The 18,776-nt window shown below is 36.9% G+C and overlaps 2 protein-coding genes across 10 annotated transcripts; one reads left to right on the forward strand and one right to left on the reverse strand.

Moving 5' to 3' along the window:
* The first annotated feature begins 11,268 nt into the window (after nucleotides 1–11,268).
* Nucleotides 11,269–15,861, forward strand: LOC141676772 (ervatamin-B-like). 9 transcript variants are annotated; one of them, XR_012557133.1, is made up of 4 exons: nucleotides 11,269–11,890; nucleotides 12,969–14,645; nucleotides 15,308–15,421; nucleotides 15,524–15,861. XR_012557133.1 is itself a non-coding variant. In XM_074482486.1 (3 exons), exons 1-3 carry the CDS (start codon nucleotides 11,350–11,352, stop codon nucleotides 13,844–13,846), a joined length of 1,275 nt encoding a protein of 424 aa, XP_074338587.1. In that variant the 5' UTR covers nucleotides 11,270–11,349; the 3' UTR covers nucleotides 13,847–15,861. The 9 variants fall into 9 exon arrangements, 2 of the variants coding, with proteins under 2 accessions (XP_074338586.1, XP_074338587.1); XR_012557130.1 differs by having other exon boundaries at nucleotides 12,969–14,085; nucleotides 14,563–14,645; nucleotides 15,308–15,861; XR_012557131.1 differs by having other exon boundaries at nucleotides 12,969–15,421.
* Nucleotides 15,304–17,922, reverse strand: LOC141676771 (cold-responsive protein kinase 1-like). The gene is made up of 8 exons (XM_074482484.1): nucleotides 17,422–17,922; nucleotides 16,930–17,336; nucleotides 16,719–16,838; nucleotides 16,485–16,612; nucleotides 16,202–16,412; nucleotides 15,867–16,101; nucleotides 15,603–15,753; nucleotides 15,304–15,525 (listed from the first exon to the last, which is right to left on the reverse strand). The coding sequence occupies exons 1-8, from the start codon at nucleotides 17,787–17,789 to the stop codon at nucleotides 15,304–15,306; spliced, it is 1,842 nt and encodes a 613-aa protein (XP_074338585.1). The 5' UTR covers nucleotides 17,790–17,922.
* Nucleotides 17,923–18,776: the final 854 nt, after the last annotated feature.

An 18,776-nucleotide genomic window follows, 5' to 3' on the forward strand; every position in this document is an offset into this window, starting at 1 on the left:
TTTACCAGAATCTGTTTCACAGACTGAGGAATCTGTAATGGTCTCACCATTGATTTCTTTGTGTCAGCATTTATCAGGTCGTTAAAGTACCTTTTTGCAACCTTAAAAGGTGGGGTTTGAGTGCTGACTAAATGAGGTTCATCAGTACAGTAAGTGTAAATAAGTTGACAGAATCTAGCAAAATAAACAACATCTCGATCCTCTGTCATCCTATCCCCAATAAAACCAATTAAAGCAGTTGCAAAATCAAAATGAGTTTGATTGATAATTGCATACCCGATGTGCTGACTCATAATGGGAATAACATCAAAATTTGAACACTTGTTGCCAAAAGCCTTGGTGATGCAATCGAAGAAGAAACTCCATTCTCTTCTGATATTAGCCTGTTTCAACTCTCCAAGTTTCATCAGACTCTTTTCATATCCCAAATCAGTCATTAACCCCCGAAGTTCTGATTCCTCTGGTATAGAGAAGGTACAATCTTCTGGAAGATGTAATGCTCTTCGTACTGTACCAGGAGTGACTACATAGGATGAATCACCCACTTGGAAGATAATACCGGGAGTGCCTCGTTTACCACCATCATCAAAAACTCCAGTCCTCCAGAACCGCAGAACTTGTTGACTTGAAAATAATTCAGGCTGAGTTAAGGCGTACCCAACCTCACTATGTATAAGAAGATCTTGCACAAAGTGCAATTCAGATGGAGCTTCAGCATGATCAAGAATTGCAGCATAGTTGTTTGGAACAAACTTTGCTCCATCAATGATTAAATCCTTTGGTGCCATGCGAAAAAATATTGAGATTCAAGTATGCCTGTTAGGTGTTTGAGATAATGTCTGTATGAAAAACCAACGTGAGAAAGAATGAGAAAGAGAGTAAAAGTAAGAAGAGAGATAAAGTATAAAGAAAATAAAAGATTAAAGAAATCTTCTCTCTGTTGTTCTTATACTCTGGAAAAAAAATGTTACCGTTAGACACCTGTCAGACATGCAGTAATAACGGATAGTTACTGGGCTCGAGAAAACAGGAATGATTACTTACCCAGTTGCCTTGTTTCAAGGAAAAAACGTTCCATTTATCAAGAGACACAGTTTTAATTCAAAATTTAAACCGTTAGCACTGATTGAATTATTTTTCACTGCAACATTAATATTCTGAAAATGAATCATGTTAAAAATGACCGAGATAATTTCGATGAATAAGTGCTGACAGAGAATCAGAACTTAAATAAAGACAAAATTTAAATGGTCATCAGAATATTAAGCAGGATTTAACAACACAGGATAAAATAACTCAGAGACAAAATCTTGAAGTAAAAACAGTTTTCATTAATATTTCAAGTCAATACATATATGAAATAGAAATTACATCAATACAAGATTTTCCCTAAGCTTTTAATCCTAACGTCAACAGCTTTAGTCCTAGCTAAGAAGCCTGACAAAGCTGAGGATGAAGAAGAACAGGAAGAAGATGAGATTAAGTCATCTTCCTCTTCCTATCTTCGACGAACAAGATGGCGAGTCGTATGATTCGCTCTTGCAGACGGATACGACGAAGGTGAAGGTCTCTTCGAACGGCCACCAGATCACGTTTGATAACCTCTGGAAATTGAATCCAGAGATTGTGAGGGATGTTGGTGATAGGGTAGGGAGTTAGAATTCCATTCAAAAAGACATGCACAGTCTCATCACCGTAATTGTAGAACCAGCCAAATTCAGCCATTTGTGATAGTAAATGAAAAACAAGACTGAATTTGTGATAAAAGTGTGATGAGAAGACTAATGTGAAGTGGCTGTGTATATAGGCAAGAGAATGCCAAGAAACGCAAAGATATTTAATGCTGACAGGTAGAATTAATTCTACCTTGTCTCCCTAGACTTTGAAAAAGAATAACAGTCATTGGAAAGAGGAATCATGGTCTAGACCGCACAAGACACAAGAAACAGTGGACTGTTCAAGTACAAAACCATTAATCCTAATCATAGTGACTATTAATCTTCCACTTCAACATATTTGAGTACAAACTGAGACTGTTATTAAATTTCATTCAAAGATAAGCCAAGTAAAGGATTAGACTGAGAAATCAGAACTTAGACCTATACCAGAACTTAACAGTCATCAGAACATAATTTCTTAACTCAAAAAAGGAATGCTCATCTTAGTAAATCCTCATACAGGTTCTTAGTTATGAACGTCAGAACTTAATCATCAGAACGTGTAACTAGAACTTGTCCTCAGAATTTGTGCAAAAATGACACAATGACTATTTATCTAAAATAACATAGACCACCACAGAAATTTTCATCATTCAGATGGAGTGATTAGTGTGTGCATAAAGCTAAAAATAGACAAAGAGTAAAGTCTGATTCACTTCAGTATATCTTAGAAATAAGGCAAAACTAAAATTTTGCTAAAGATCTGTCATTGTCCTGAAACCTACTGATGAATGAGTTCATGCTTGAGTCCACCTCTACTGTTTTGTGCTCATTTTATGCATCTTTTGAAATTCTATTTTACAGTGGCTTCTCAGTGTAAGTGAGTCACGACTGTTTATTAGAATTTATGCTATTATCAGAGTATTTCTCCACTAATCATAGAGTGTGAAAAGTCACCAAGAAAATATTTTGCTTTTCTAATGCATATTTACTTAATACCAGCAATGCACTTGGGTCGTCCCTTTCACATTTTTACTCTAGATCTCAAAGGAGTACCTGATTTTATTCTTTAATCTTTTTGCTTTTTCTTTTGATAAGGGAGGTTTATCAGCACTTAGTACATTCAGCAGTTTTACTAGTATCAGAACTTAACAGATGAGTAGCATTATTCTAATTTGTGACTTAGTAATAAGATATACAGAGTAAACTTAATTAAGCTCAATTATCAGAATTTGCTAGTGTCATAAGATTTCCACTGAAATAATTACTTCTTCTATGGAATCATTTGTTTATTGAAGATTACTAGGTCAATATCTAGCACAGTTATCCTCATAGGATTGAATAGGTACAAGAACAAACATATCACTTATCAGAGTTTAGAAACATATATCAGACAACAGTCAGTACTTAAAGACATTTATCAATTAAGCACAGAATACACAATGAGATTAATTCTGTAAATACTGAGCATAAAGTCTGATAACACAGAACAAGTCTAAGCAGATTTAAAGAAAGAACCTGAAACCATTCCAAGTTCATTTACCAATCTTGTAAAAGTAGCTTCACATAATGGTTTTATGAAGATATCTGCCAACTGTTGATCTGTGGGAACAAAATGCAATTCCACTGTACCTTCATCCACATGTTCCCTGATGAAGTGGTACCTGATGCTGATGTGCTTTGTCATTGAGTGTTGAACTGGATTACCTGTCATAGCAATAGCACTTTGATTATCACAGTAAATAGGGATTTTGAAATATGTTAACCCATAATCCAGTAACTGATTCTTCATCCAAAGAATCTGTGCACAACAGCTTCCTGCAGCAATATACTCTGCTTCTGCAGTTGATGTGGAAATTGACTTTTGTTTCTTGCTGTACCAAGAAACCAATCTGCCTCCAAGAAATTGACAACTTCCACTTGTGCTTTTCCTGTCAATTTTGCAACCTGCAAAATCTGTATCTGAGTAACCTATTAGTTTAAAATCTGATTCTCTAGGATACCATAATCCCAGAGCAGATGTTCCTTTAAGATACTTAAAGATTCTTTTTACAGCTGTTAAGTGAGGTTCTCTTGGATCTGCTTGAAATCTTGCACAAAGACAGGTAGCATACATGATATCAGGTCTACTAGCAGTTAGATAGAGTAGAGAGCCAATCATACCTCTGTAGTCAGTAATATCTACTGATTTACCGGTATCCTTATCCAGTTTTGTTGCAGTGGCCATTGGAGTGGATGCACTTGAACAATCTTGCATTCCAAATTTCTTTAGCAAGTTTCTGGTGTACTTGGTTTGACAAATAAAAGTGCCTTCCTCATTCTGCTTGACTTGAAGGCCCAGAAAATAGCTAAGTTCCCCCATCATACTCATCTGATATCTTGACTGCATTAGTTTGGCAAACTTCTTGCAAAGTTTGTCATTTGTAGATCCAAAAATGATATCATCAACATAAATCTGGACCAGAAGTAAGTCCTTTCCATGGTTGAGGTAGAACAGTGTTTTGTCTATTGTCCCTCTGTTGAATCCACTTTCCAGAAGAAACTGAGCTAAAGTCTCATACCATGCTCTAGGAGCTTGCTTAAGTCCATAAAGTGCTTTATCAAGCCTGTAGACATAATCTGAATGTTTGGTATCTACAAAACCTGGAGGTTGTTCAACATATACCTCTTCCTCCAATTCTCCATTGAGAAAAGCACTTTTCACATCCATTTGAAAGACAGTAAACTTTTTGTGAGCAGCATAAGCCAAAAATATCCTTATGGCTTCTAACCTAGCAACTGGTGCAAATGTTTCATCATAATCAATTCCCTCCTGTTGAGAATATCCTTTTGCAACCAGCCTTGCCTTATTCCTTGTAATTATGCCATCATTGTCAGTTTTGTTTCTGAATACCCACTTTGTACCAACAACAGATCTATTCTTTGGTCTTGGCACTAGGGTCCAGACTTTGTTTCTTTCAAATTCATTCAACTCTTCCTGCATTGCTTGCACCCAATCAGCATCTTGAATAGCTTCTTCTACTTTCTTTGGCTCAGTCTGAGAGAGAAAAGAATTGTATAGACACTCATTTGAAGTACCTGTTCTAGTTCTGACACCTGCATCAGGATTTCCAATTATCAAATCAGGTGTATGTGATTTTATCCACTTCCTTACAGATGGAATGTTTTCTCTAGAACTGGATGCTCCCCCATGATCCATGCTATCTTCATTTTCATTTTCTGATGCTCCCCCTGAAACTATGCTCTCTGAGTTGGATTCTTCAGTATTTAGATTTTCAGCACTATCAGAACTTGGCTTATCAGAACTTGACGAATCAGAACTTGAAGAGCCAGATGCATGTTCTGATGTTTCTTGAGATGTGGTAGGATCTTGAGTATGCTCCCCCTGCATAGGTGCATCTTCCTTTAACGTAGTCACCACAGTTTCAATAACATCAGAGTTTAATCCGTCAGAGTTTGTAGTATCAGGACTTAGACTTTCAGGTTTTTCAGTATCAGAATATGAGTCTTCATTTTCAAATCTCAGCTGATCATGGTCAACGAAATCTTTAAGACCAGTGATCTTCTTGTCATCAAAAGAGACATTGATAGATTCCATGACCACTTTTGTTCTCAAATTATAGACTCTGAAGGCTTTTGTGGAAAGTGGATATCCAACAAAGATTCCTTCATCAGCTTTTAGATCAAACTTTGATAGCTGTTCAGGATGAGTCTTGAGAACAAAACACTTGCATCCAAATACATGAAAATGTTTCAGATTTGGCTTCTTTTTCTTCACCATCTCATATGGTGTTTTTCCATGCTTGTTAATGAGTGTTGCATTTTGAGTAAAATAAGCAGTCTGCACAGCTTCAGCCCGGAAATAGGTTGGAAGCTTTGCTTCTTCAAGCATTGTACGTGCAGCTTCAATGAGAGTTCTATTCTTCCTTTCAACAACTCCATTTTGATGTGGAGTTCCAGGAGCAGAAAATTCCTACTTTATTCCATGGCTTTTGCAGAACTCTTCCATTATCAAATTCTTGAACTCAGTGCCATTATCACTCCTTAAAATTTTCACAGAATCTTTGACCATTTTATCCAGCTGTTTGACATGATCAATCAAGATAGATGCAGTTTCACTTTTTGTGTGCAAGAAATACACCCATGTGTATCTGGTGAACTCATCCACTATGACCAACGCATACTTCTTCTTTGCAATAGACATGACATTTACTGGACCAAATAGATCAACATGTATAAGATGATAAGGCTCAAGAATTGATGATTCAGTCTTGCTCTTGAATGAAGATTTTCTTTGTTTGGCTTTCTAACATGAATCACAAAGACCATCAGGAGCAAATACTGTGTTTGGCAATCCTCTCACAAGATCTTTCTTGACCAGTTCATTTATATTGTTGAAATTTAAATGAGAGAGTTTCTTATGCCAATTCCAGCTTTCTTCAATTGATGCTCTACTTAACAGACAGATTACAGAGCCATCAGTACTTGTTGAAAGCTTAGCTTCATAAATATTACCACGTCTATATCCTTTCAGAACAACTTTGCCTTTAGATTTACTCACAATTTCACAGTGTTCTTCAAAGAAATCAACATGATAACCTCTGTCACAGATTTGACTTATACTCAGAAGGTTGTGTTTAAGTCCTGAGACCAGAGCTACTTCTTTAATGATGACATTCCCAAAATTGATATTGCCATATCCCAATGTTTTTCCAATATTGCCATCTCCATAAGAAACACTTGGGCCAGCTTTCTCCACAAAATCTGATAGCAGGGCCTTATTTCCAGTCATATGACCTGAACATCCACTGTCCAGAACTAGAATATTTTTCCTGTTGCCCTGCAATCATAAAGACCACTAATTATTAGTTTTAAGGACCCAGACTTGCTTGGATCCTTTGGTCTTATTAAGTTTGTTAACATTTACAGCGGATTTAGCATCAGAGTTTATGTTAACATTTTTCTTATCAGAATTTACATTATCAGACTTTGAATCAGAATTTATACTAGAAGGAACAATGGAAACTTTCTTCAAAGAAGGTTTTATTTGATAATAATCATAGTACAGACTATGATATTCCTTACAAGTATAAATGGAATGTCATAAACTACCACAATGAAAACAAGGATTTTGTGGTTTGTATCTAACTGACTGACTCTTAACTCCTGATTTCGAAGGTAAGGAGTTAATATTCTTATTTTTCCTGCAAAAAGAAGCCAGATGGTTAGAACTTCCACAGTTATGACATGTTTTCCTAGGTGCATCAGGAACAGGTTTATAATCATTGCTTTTATTCACACCTTCCTTTCCATTCCTATTTTTCCTAGGTGATTTTACCTTGTTTGCATTCTTGACATCTTTCAGCTTATGCTTAAGCTGCTTCTTTGTCATTAAGCCTATGTTTACTTCAGCTGTCTTTTCCTGTTTTAGTTTGTCAGAAGTTAATTCCTCTTTAACTTCTGATTTCTCATTATCAGACTTTACAGTTACAAACTTAACAGGTTTTAACTTTGGCTTTTGCTTAACAACAGGCTTAATTTCTTCAGTTCCTTTATCATTCTTATTTTCTCCATAACCTAAGCCCTCTTTCCAATTTTCACTACTTAGCAAATTTTGAGTTGTTCTGCAAGAGTTAGTCCAAGTCCTGATTATCTCTCTTTCCTTTTCTAACTCAGTTTTTAGAGATTCATTCATTTTTAGCACTTCATCCCTAACATAAAAAGCATCATCTCTATCCTTCTGAGTTTGATGGAATATGACTAACTCTTTTTCTAAGAAATCATTTCTTTTCTTATATGCAAGATTTTCAGAAGTTAATCTTTCACATGTTAAAGTTTGATCTCTATAGCTAACAAACATGGTTTTAAGATATCTTCTCAACTCATTAATATCATCAGTATGAAAAACATAAGTAGTCTGAGGTACCTTTGTTTCAGCAGCTTCAGAACTGCTCTCAGCACTTTCTTTATCAGCATTTGCCATTAATGCATAGTTCTCCTCACTTTCAGAGTCTGAGGTGTCTGTCCAGCTTTTCTGCTTTGTGATAAGAGCCTTGCCTTTGTCACCCTTTACCTTCTTGCAGTCAGGAGATATGTGGCCTTTCTCACCACAGTTATAGCATTTAACATTGGTGTAATCTCCTCTGTTAGACTTTCCTCCTCTTCCTTCAGATCTTCTGAAATTCTTCTTATCAGAACTTATGCTTTTCCTGGGAAACTTCTTTCCCTTCCTGAACTTCCTGTATGCAATCTTTGTAATTCCTTTCACCATAAGAGCACACAGTTTCATCATCTCCTCATCAGCATCAGTCTCAGGCAAGCTTTCAGAATCTGAGTCATCATCACTCTCAGAACTTGATGACTCAGTATCAGACTTTATGAAAAGAGCTTTACCCTTGTCTTTCTTTGAGGAAGCTGCTTTGGGGAATTCTTCTTCAGCCTTAAGAGCAACTGTCCTTGACTTTCCTCCTTTCCTCTTACTTCTTTGTTCCATCTCCAGCTCGTGTGTCTTGAGCATTCCATAGATTTCGTCAAGAGTTGTTTCATCAAGATTGTAGTTGTCTCTTATTGTCGTTGCCTTCAAATCCCAGCATTCAGGAAGAGCTAACAGGAACTTAAGGTTTGAATCTTCAAGATCATACTCTTTATCAACCAATGACAAATCATTCAAAAGTTTGACAAATCTATCATATAAATCATTCAATGACTCATTAGTCTTTGAGTCAAAGTGTTCATACTCTTGAGTGAGTATTGTCTTCCTGTTCTTCTTAATTGTGTCAGTTCCCTGACATCTTGTTTCCAGAGCATCCCGTATCTCCGTAGCAGTCTTGCAGTTGATTACCCTGTTTGACATTACATTATCAATGGCACTATGCAGTAAGTGTCGTACCTTAGCATCCTTAGCAATTGATGCTATGTCCTCAGCAGTATAATCACTCTTCTCCTTTGGTACGGTCGTTGCTGCTTCACCTGCAACTGCAACAGCGAGTTTGGTTGGTTTGTGAGGACCTTCCTTGATTCTATCCAGGTATTCTGGATCTGTTGCTTCCAGGAACATGGTCATCCTTACCTTCCATATGGGATATTCAGATGGTCTCAGTATAGGGACTCTGATGGTCTCATACCGACTCTGAATTTGTGTCTTTGGTGGTTCCTCGGTTGTGGTAGGCTTAGTTGGAGTTTCTGTGTCCGACATGATTGTGTTTGGATCTTTAACTGTATGTAAGTTAACAGATAGGCTCTGATACCAATTGTTAGGTCACACACACACTGTAGAGGGGGTGAATACAGTGTATAGTACACTCAAATCGAACTTAAAGAACTTGAGTAACAGAAAACAAACTTTATTGAAACAATAAACTCTGTTACAATATGGAACTGTTACCTCTTAGTGATGAACAAATATCACGAGAGCTGCTAGGGTTATATAGAATAATAACTTCGATAATGATAACACTTATAGTGTAAACCCTATGCCTGTATTTATATACTACACAATTACAAGATAATCGCTAATTGATATGGAATATAATTCTGCTTCCTAAAATATATCAATCAGATATCTTCTATTCCAAGTATTCCATTCTTCACGGAATTCCTTCTTCATGCATATCTCTTCTTATGTTTTATCTCTATCTTCTTTCCTTTAATCAGCTACTGTTTTTATCTGATTGTCCTTCAGCACTTAAGTTCTGATATCTATCTTCTGATGATTATCTCCTGATAATATAAGTACTGATATCCTTAAGTCCTGACTTCCAGTATAAGTACTGATCTATCCTGTTCACACAAGATCTGAAAGCTAAACATAAAACATATTAGCCATGACATTATCAAATATATCTAACATATATCTTGAAATTAGCTTTCCAACCATATTTTTTAAAATAATTTTTGAGCGTATGGTTTATTTTCTATGAATTTTATAAGATTGCGCTCAAAACAGACTTATAACTCGATAAAATCATTTTAAAATACACCGATCACCAAATAATTCCATCTATCATTTTTGTAAAGTCTCTAGAACTATTTTTAAGATAACAAAATAAATTTCACGCATTGAACATACTCGGATAATTTTATAAAAATATTTAAAGGTTCAATAAACCTTATTTTAAATCAGATAAATACCTTAAAATCATTTAAAATAATCCAGATCATGTAATCATGCATACAGGCAAGCAAACACATATATTCACATATCACAACTCATACTTGATCACAAAATTTTCCTTTTTATCATTACTTCCCTTTTTCGTGTAACGGGTCGCGTCCTGTCTGACGGCCCGACGCTGAGCGTTTTCAGACATGTTTCACAATCATTCTCTTTATATCAACTGACACATCACTGGAATATAATACTCAATTAAACATTCCTGTTTCACACCATAGCACATAGTTTACATTTAAACACTTTAATCTCTTTTCAGACGGGTTCCGTTCTACCTGACAGCCCGACAACACAGTTTATCCACTAAGCTGACTCATTAAACTGAAATGGGTCATTTTACGTTCCCAGTTACTAATATACAATAAATACAATTAACCAACAAAATCATTTATCCCTTTATTTAATCACATAATTTATAACTACACCACAAAATTATACTTTATTCACTTAATCATATCGCGAAATTCCCAGTTGTCACACCTTGTGTGTTATATACCTATGTGATCATTATTTGGCTGTTTTAATCATAATTTTCAATCCATAAGTCGGATTTGGGTGAAACGAAGGATAAATAGAAGCTTGTGACGTTTATGTGACGATTAGAATAATATGAGATTGAGTATTGATAGAATATTTGTGATGTCTAGCAGAGGAAGTGAGGCGTAGAAAGGGAAAGCAAGTAGCTAATGATGGCATCAACTCTTTCAAACGGTGGCGACTCAGTGTGTCAACTTGGCGGATCAAGCGAGTTGGACTAAATTTTGAGTTGGGATGACTATTATTTTCTTTGTGGATAAGTCTCATGTGAATACAACCATGGGCTCAGGTATTGCTTTTTATCCTCGCAAGCATACTAAGTCGGGGGTCTTCACGGAAACAACCGCCCTACTCCGAAGAGTAGGGGCATGGTTTGCGTACATCCTACCCCCTCCAGAAATTGCTTTAAGCGGTATACACTGGGTATGGTTGATTGATTGATTGATTGATTAATTAAATTTTATTTACTCTTAAAAAGGATTGATGGGCAGCTATTTTGTATTAAGTGATAATAACTTTACGATGAAAATCTTTAATCCCGAAAATTCTGAAAAGTGATTTGATTTGATTTGTTTATTTTTTGTAATTGTTCAAATGTAAACTATTCATCTAAGTTACAAATGTGTGAGGTGAACAAGCTGAAGCTTAAGACCTCGTTGAATCGCAAAACCTAATCGTCGAAACACTATTCAGCCGACCGTACAAAGGATCTACCTTAGCTTCCTTATTTTCTTATATAAATATTATAAAATAATTAAATTTTTATCAAATTTTCAAAAAAAAATTATTAGTATTAAACCGAACGCTGGACGGGGACAAGAATAAATAATAAATTTCCGCAAAAAATAAAACCGATACCAAGTAAAAAGAAATTTAGACGGGACGGGTTTTCTTGACACGGGTTTTGGAGGCCCAGCTATATTCTCATCATCATCACTTGATAAACTTGGTGTTCGTATTTCAAGTGTTCACAAATTGTGCTTCATGAAAACCCCAATGGCAGGCAGGAGAAAATATAGTATCAAGTTAATGGATAAGAATTTTGGGAGAAATGTATTAGCAATGGTATTGCTTACAGTGTTTTTGTACATTTTTGTACTATTCGCATATGTTTACGACACTACGTGGGGCCAAACAGTTTCAATCGACTCTCCGTTTCTCCCCAAAAAACACGAGCTCTGGTTGGTTTACGAGAATTGGCTTACCAATTATAATATAAATTATACAGGAAGTGAAAAAGAGAGGCGTTTCGAGATTTTTAAGGATAATCTTTACTATATTATTGAATATAACAGTAACAGTACATTTAAGCTTGGTTTGAACAGGTTTGCAGGTTTAAGTAATGAAGAGTATAGGTCCATGTTGTTGGGTGGTGGGGTGGTGAGAGAGAGAGACCAAGTTGAAGTTGGGAAGAGCGATGAGAGGTATAAGTATGAGAGTGGTGATAAGTTGCCTGAGTTTGTTGATTGGAGAGATAAAGGGGCTGTTGGTTCTGTTAAAGATCAGGGGCATAATTTCAGCGGTGGTGAGTTTACTAAGACTCGGGCCTCTCTCTCTCTCTCCCCCCATCTCTCCCCCCCTCTTTCTCTCCTCTCTCTCTCTCGCCCCCCATCTCTCCCCCCTCTTTCTCTCCTCTCTCTCTCTCTCCCCATCTCTCTTTCTCCCTCTCCCTCTCTCTCATATCTCTCTCTCCAACATCTCTCTCCCCCTCTCTTTCCCCATCTCTCTCCCCCTCTTTCTCTCCCTCTCTTTCTCTCCCCCATCTCTCCCTCTCTCTCATCTCTCTCTCCCACATCTCTCTCCTTCTCTCTCCCCCTCTCTTTCCCCATCTCTCTCTCACCTTCTCCCTCTCCCACATCTCTCTCCTTCTCTTTCCCTCTCTTTCCCACCTCTCTCTCTCTCCCTCTCTCTATGATTTACTACCAACAGTCCAAAAAAATTGTGCATTTGTCGCTTTAACTCTCTCTATATAATTGCATATAATGATGTTTTTTGTATCAAATTTGTGTTTTTTATGACAGTATATATGAGGCTAGTGTCTGATAATAGGGTGGTTTCTCTGTATTAGATTGTTCTTTTTATGAGAGTACAAGGCCTGTATGTGATATTAGATTATTAGCGACAAGTGGAATTTTGTTCTAACATGGCCAACGATTTTAAACGGTTTTTTTTCTACAAATCTGTCAACAAGGGTGCCTTTGTTGTGCTTCTAAACTCTAAAGTTAGCTATATGAATATGCAATTTGCATATAGTATCCAATATATTTACTCACGTATAATTCAATGCAATGGATTGAAGTACTCAATGACGAAAACCTCCGCAGCTGATTCTCTCGAGTCAAACATGTTGCTTGTTACATTTGAATTATTGTATAAATTTTCGGTTTTTGAAGTGAAGTAGAGTTTTAAGTTTGTCTCTTGGTCATCTAAAGTCGAACTATACTTCTAGTTAATATTATGCTAGTTTTTGTGAAGGCATATAAGGTGATTATCAAAGTCTTGACAGAATATCTCATTAATTATTTGCAAGAACTTTGCAATTACTTAAAATTATTATTCAACCAATTTTCTGGTGCCAATTTTACATCTTTTCCATTATGCAGGAAGTTGGGCATTTTCAGCAACAGGTTCAGTTGAAGGGATTAACCACATCGTAACAGGTGAGCTAATACCTCTTTCAGAGCAAGAATTGGTCGATTGTGATGAAGGTTTCAAAAGCAGTGTTGGTGTTCAGATAGACCATGCCTTTGAGTTCATTGTTAAAAAAGGGGGAATTCATACCGTTAATGATTATCCGTACAAAGCTGTTCAGGGCGTATGTGATCAGAATGTGGTGAACAATTCCAAGGTCGTAACTATTAATGGTTATGGAAATGTTCCTCAAAATGACGAATATTCATTAAAGAAGGCTGTGGCACACCAACCAGTGAGTGTTTCAATTGAAGCTGGAAGCAGGCATTTCCAACTTTATAAATCAGGCGTTTTTAATGGGATATGTGGGACAGAGTTAGACCATGGTGTTGTGGCTATTGGATATGGTACAGAGGATGGTAGAGATTATTGGATAGTAAGGAACTCATGGGGTACCGGTTGGGGCGAGAATGGGTACATGAGATTAGAGCGTAATGTGGCCAGTACTAATACAGGGAAGTGTGGAATAGCAATGCGGCCCTCATATCCTACTAAGAAGCCCCTAACAGTTTGCAATAATCACTACAGTTGTCCTGAATCCACTACCTGTTGCTGTGTCTCTAACTTTGGTAACTATTGCTATGGTTGGGAATGTTGTCCAGTTGAGTCAGCCACCTGTTGTGATGATCGCTCCAGCTGCTGCCCTCCAGAGTTTCCAGTTTGTGACACGAAGGCCAAAACATGCTTGTTGAGCAAAGACGGTCCCATTGGAGTAAAAGCTTTAGGGCGCAGTCCTGCAAGACCTAACATGAGGGTGATGATAACTTCCAGGAAGTTAATTGTCCCCTGAGGGAGCAATAATCTACAGCTTAAAAAAGTTGACAGGTCCACAAATATTTTTAAGCTAGTGCACGGTTCCTCTCGAGAGTCTGATGTTACTCCTTTTATGATCATCGATACAAGCACCACAGTATAGCAAAGCCTGATAATGCTCTTCATTCTCAACCTATTTAAACTCATGCACAAGTCAAGCGTCAAACCCTTGACCTCTCTTAGAGAAAGCAAGACCTCGACCACTGCATGAATTAGGTATCTGCTACAACAAATTTAACAAAAGAAAGTAATTTTTTATTGCAATTTGCAAGATACAATATTAGCTCATAACATAATCTAGTCAATAAAATCTGGATTGTATCATTTATCTGAAGTTTCCACAATTTATGCTTCTGAAACTCATTCAAATTCTTGGTTTTCATACTTTCTGTTTTTTCTAAAGGGTCCTTGATTGCATTTTCATTCTTAGTGTTGAAATTATATTTGTCAGAGTACTATTTTGGGGTCAATCATATAGAGTCTCGATGAATGTGTATGGTTTTTGTCTGTCCTAAGGACTAAGATTGAGGAAAATTTCTCAACAGACAGTGAATGTTGGATCCCTTCAATCTCAAGTTACCACATACATTATCATGTACTTCTAATTAAAGAAGTTACTTCATGCGAGTTAGATGATAATAAGGTCTAGAACAGTGTATTATCTATTCATTACGCTATGTTTATGTTGTTAAGGGGAGTACTGAATGGTGATTTGTTCACCCTAAGACTTTGTTACTTCGTTCAAAGGGGACTGCAATAAGAGGAGCAAGAGGAAGGTCAGACTCTTTCAATATACGTGTGTGTGTGTGTTCAATACTGTCCCTCTTTCGATTTTGAACAGCTTATATAATCTAATGCCTTGAGGCTGTACACATGTGATATATCTTTCTGACAGATATGAAATCTGTGACCGATTCCTTAAATAAATTCCTCGTTTTCCAGATTCAGGCTGCCAACCAAAGTTGATGTTTAAGCTATTTTCCTTGCAAGTTGAATTTAAATACATAATATTATATTTGTAGTTAGTTCTATGTCTTCATAGTGTTCTGGCTTTGGTTTAGTCGCTTGATTGACTATTAAATGTTTCAGGTACTTAATATATTAAGTATTCTCTTATAGTTTGCATCAGAAGTAGAATTTTGACATGAAGGTGTATGTTGGGAAGGAGGTAGATTCTTAGATTAACATAGATTCTTAGTTTTCCAGTTCATCGACATCCTGCAACTGCATCTAGTATTCTCTTTAGTACTCAGATAACTGCAACAGCTTCCGCATAGAAAAACCGGAGTTGCTCTGTATTATCTACATTAATCTTTAGTTTCTTGAGCATAACTTCTGATTGATTCCTCAGGGTGATTATTATATCTTTATATTGATCATCTTAATGTGTTTAGATGGTTTCTAACAAGCTACACATCTATACTTGTTACTATATTAGCCCAAGGTTGGCATGCTCAATGGTCTTTGCTCGAAGAGGAGTCCACTAGTAAGCAAAACAACAACTTCAGACATTGCTGGTCTCCGAGAAGCTGGCATCTGAGTGCACATTAAGGCAAGATATATGATCCTTTTAACATATTCTCCATCATATTCATTTGGATCCAGTTTCTCATCTACTAAATCAAGATGCTTGTCATCTTCGTACAAGTGCCAGGCCTGTGACATTGTAACATGTAAAGCACACTTAGCAACGAATTAAAGATTTGAGTTTCACGTAAACATCTTTTGCTTACATGTTCGAGTAGTGAACCATTGACAGGCTCAATCTTCACATCAGTGCAACGCAGGCCGCTTATAATTTCAAGGACCACAATTCCGAAGCTGTAGGTATCAACTTTCTCAGTCAAGTGTCCATGAATTGCATATTCTGGTGCTGTGTAACCCCTGATATGTTAAGTTACTTTTTATTACTAAAAATTTTATATATGTGTTCTTTTATCATCCAAAGTACAATATCACAAATTTTTATATATGTGTTCTTTTATTACTAAACTTACATTGTGCCAGCATATCTAGTACTAATTCGATGACTTTGATCCTCACGTGTGAATCTTGCCAGACCAAAATCTGCAATTTTGGGTTGAAAACCATCATCGAGTAATATGTTGCTAGGCTTGATATCTCTATGAATGATACGAAAATGAAATTCTTCGTGAAGATAGGCAAGGCCTCTAGCAATGCCAAGAATTATGTCAACGCGTTGTTTCCAGGTAAGAGTCCCCTGCTTCTCACCTGCCAAATAGTAGCACTGCCTTTAAAGTTTAAAGTATAGAACATACTTATCAAGGTTTTTCACCAGCAGTGTGTCATATTTATGTTTAGGTCAACTCACCGTATAAGAATTTATCAAGGCTTCCATTTGCCATGTACTCGAACACAAGAAGTAGCTCTGATCCTTTCCCACTGCATCCCAATAGACGGATGACATTCCGGTGGTGAACATTACTTATGAGTTTAACTTCACTCTCGAAATCTTCTTTTGATTTGTTTGAAGTTAGAGCATGTTTCTTTACTGCAACTATGTCCCCATTATTTGTTATGCCCTGTTGATTGACACAACCACATAACATGTCTAAGCATCCATCAGTAGTCGATGATTGTAAGTGAGATATTACCTTGTAAACATCACCAAAACCTCCTTCTCCTATCTTGTACTCTTGGCTAAAACTCTTTGTCGCTGATTTCAAATCTTTGAAACTGTAAATAACTGTTCCCTGCAGCTTGGTTACCTGCAGTAGCTCACCTAGTATACAGAAAAACTAGGTTATTGTTAGCTTAATTACGCCTAATATGTCTATATTAGGCCTATTCATTCATTCAAAGGTTATTGTTAGCTTAATTACGCTCACCTCTTTTAGCTACCTTCGGCTTCTTGACTAATTGATACCATAAAAGCCAAGCAATCAAAAGGAAAAGAAAACATACGCCACCAACAATGCCAATGATAGGTAGCTTTGTGCTTGAACTTCCTGGAATATACAAATTCACCAATCAAATATTCTTACTTATATCATAAAGCTAAGTATATACGAGGAAAACTCAGGATAGGTCGCGTAATACCTCCTCTTGTGTAAGGTGTGATATCAGTTAGGTTGCTATCAACAAAAAAGGAACTATCAGAGTATCTGAGAAAACAACCTGCTTCAGCAGCACTTCCACCTGGTTGTGGAAGACATGTTTTCAAGTTAGCATAGGTCCGTGTCAAGCACCTTGTGCAATCACTTGGGCTTATAGTCTCCACACATTGCGCCACAGCATACACTGTTGGTGTTTTACCACTACTGAACACTTGCCTTTTCGCTGTTGCAAAGTATTTCTTGATCTTTGGGGTGGCAGCAGAAATATCCGCTAATAACCCTTGCACTTTTGGACTAAAAGCACTTGGTTCAGCCACACTACGATTGTAGCTACAAACCCAAACAGAGCTCACAAACGTTACCTCTTTGTAGAAGTTGTGAATCCCGTACCTATCATGAAATTTTGGAAGGATTTAGCACACACTCCTTAGGTGAACTAAACATGTACTTTTGAGTGACAAGTAAATAGAAAGACCTGAGGAAGCATCCTTGGTATATAAAGTGAGCGCTAACTACTGCAGCATGGCACTTGCGTCTAAGCTGACTGACGCCAGCATCAAAGCAAGCCAAACACTCCGCAGTTGAGAGATAGTTCCTGCACTGAGCCATCCCGAACACATCTGTTTCATATGCTGTCGCAAAGTGTGCTTTAGACAGCTGTTCTCTCATGTTCCCAAAGGTCTTCTTAACACTGCTTAAGAAAATTGGCAGGTCCACGGACACTTTCAATTTAGTGCAGTGTTCTAGTAGCTCTTCCTTCTGAGTGTCCGGTTTAATTCCTTTCATGATCATCAATAGAATCACAAAAGTATGGCCAAGGATGTTAAAACCCTTCATTCTCATTATGTATACTTGTGTTTTGAAGGAATAGCAGAACCTTAGAACCTAATCTATGTATCAGTTAGCTGAATTGTTTCTCAATAGTTAGCTAGATCGAGGAACATTTATATCGAGTTTAGTGAGAACCTAACCAGCCTGAAACTTGGATCATTGTCAACTTAATTAGTAATTTATACAATGTACATTATTATAGAGAGGACTGGGAGATAGCCTAGTTGCAAACTGCAACATTCTGCGCTTGCCTTACAAAAACATCATTGTAATAGCCCTCATCATATTCAAGTCAACTGATTTTAGATTTCAAATGTCAAAGTTGTCTGCAACAAATTAGATAATGAAGTCAATTTTTTCATATCTAATTTCTGATTGCAATTTGCAAAATAGGACATTAGTAGCCCACAACATTATATAGTCAACTACTACTAATCCGCCGCCAGACAAATTTGTCTTATTAATAAAAGTACGACAGAGACTGTACTGATTGCCCTGCTAACCCCGCAACCCAATATACAAACTTTGAAGAAAAAAAATCAGCAAACAATCTAATAATGCCTTGAGGTCAGACTCTCTCTATATACATGTGTTATCAGTTCTGGCCCTCCTGAGTCCCCCGTCAGCCTGAGTCCCTTGTCAGCCTGAGCTCTGATACCATGTCAAGGAATCACTTACTCTAAAACCGAATGGTCATTTCCAGGATCTTATATTATTCTAACAGCTACTATTGTAGTTAGTTCCTAGCTTTGATGTAGTGGCTTGCTTGAGTACGTATGTGTCAAATAGGCTCGAGCAGGAAAAGAGTCAAGGATAATACATAATCTGCAGAAGCATTAGTTTGTGTGTTTGGGAAGGAGATAGATCAACATTTTCAAGTCAAAGCCAACATATTTCTGGTTTCTGGTTGATGAATAATTCAGTATCATTATGCCAACTACTTGTTTCTGGTTGAATAATTTAGAATGTGATAGATTTTTTCATGATCCGTCAATTTGA

Source organism: Apium graveolens, chromosome 8, assembly GCF_009905375.1.
Source record: "Apium graveolens cultivar Ventura chromosome 8, ASM990537v1, whole genome shotgun sequence".
Taxonomy (NCBI): Eukaryota; Viridiplantae; Streptophyta; class Magnoliopsida; order Apiales; family Apiaceae; genus Apium; species Apium graveolens.

Bases quoted from the DNA above. Each gene is read 5' to 3' on its own strand.
- LOC141676772 (XM_074482485.1), top strand. From the start codon at position 11,350: ATGAAAACCCCAATGGCAGGCAGGAGAAAATATAGTATCAAGTTAATG. The intron at 11,891-12,968 runs GTGAGTTTACTA...TCCATTATGCAG, and splicing joins GGGGCATAATTTCAGCGGTG to GAAGTTGGGCATTTTCAGCA.
- LOC141676771 (XM_074482484.1), bottom strand. From the start codon at position 17,789: ATGAGAATGAAGGGTTTTAACATCCTTGGCCATACTTTTGTGATTCTA. The intron at 16,839-16,929 runs GTATTACGCGAC...TGTATATTCCAG, and splicing joins CACACCTTACACAAGAGGAG to GAAGTTCAAGCACAAAGCTA. The intron at 16,102-16,201 runs GTGAGTTGACCT...ACTATTTGGCAG, and splicing joins CCTTGATAAATTCTTATACG to GTGAGAAGCAGGGGACTCTT.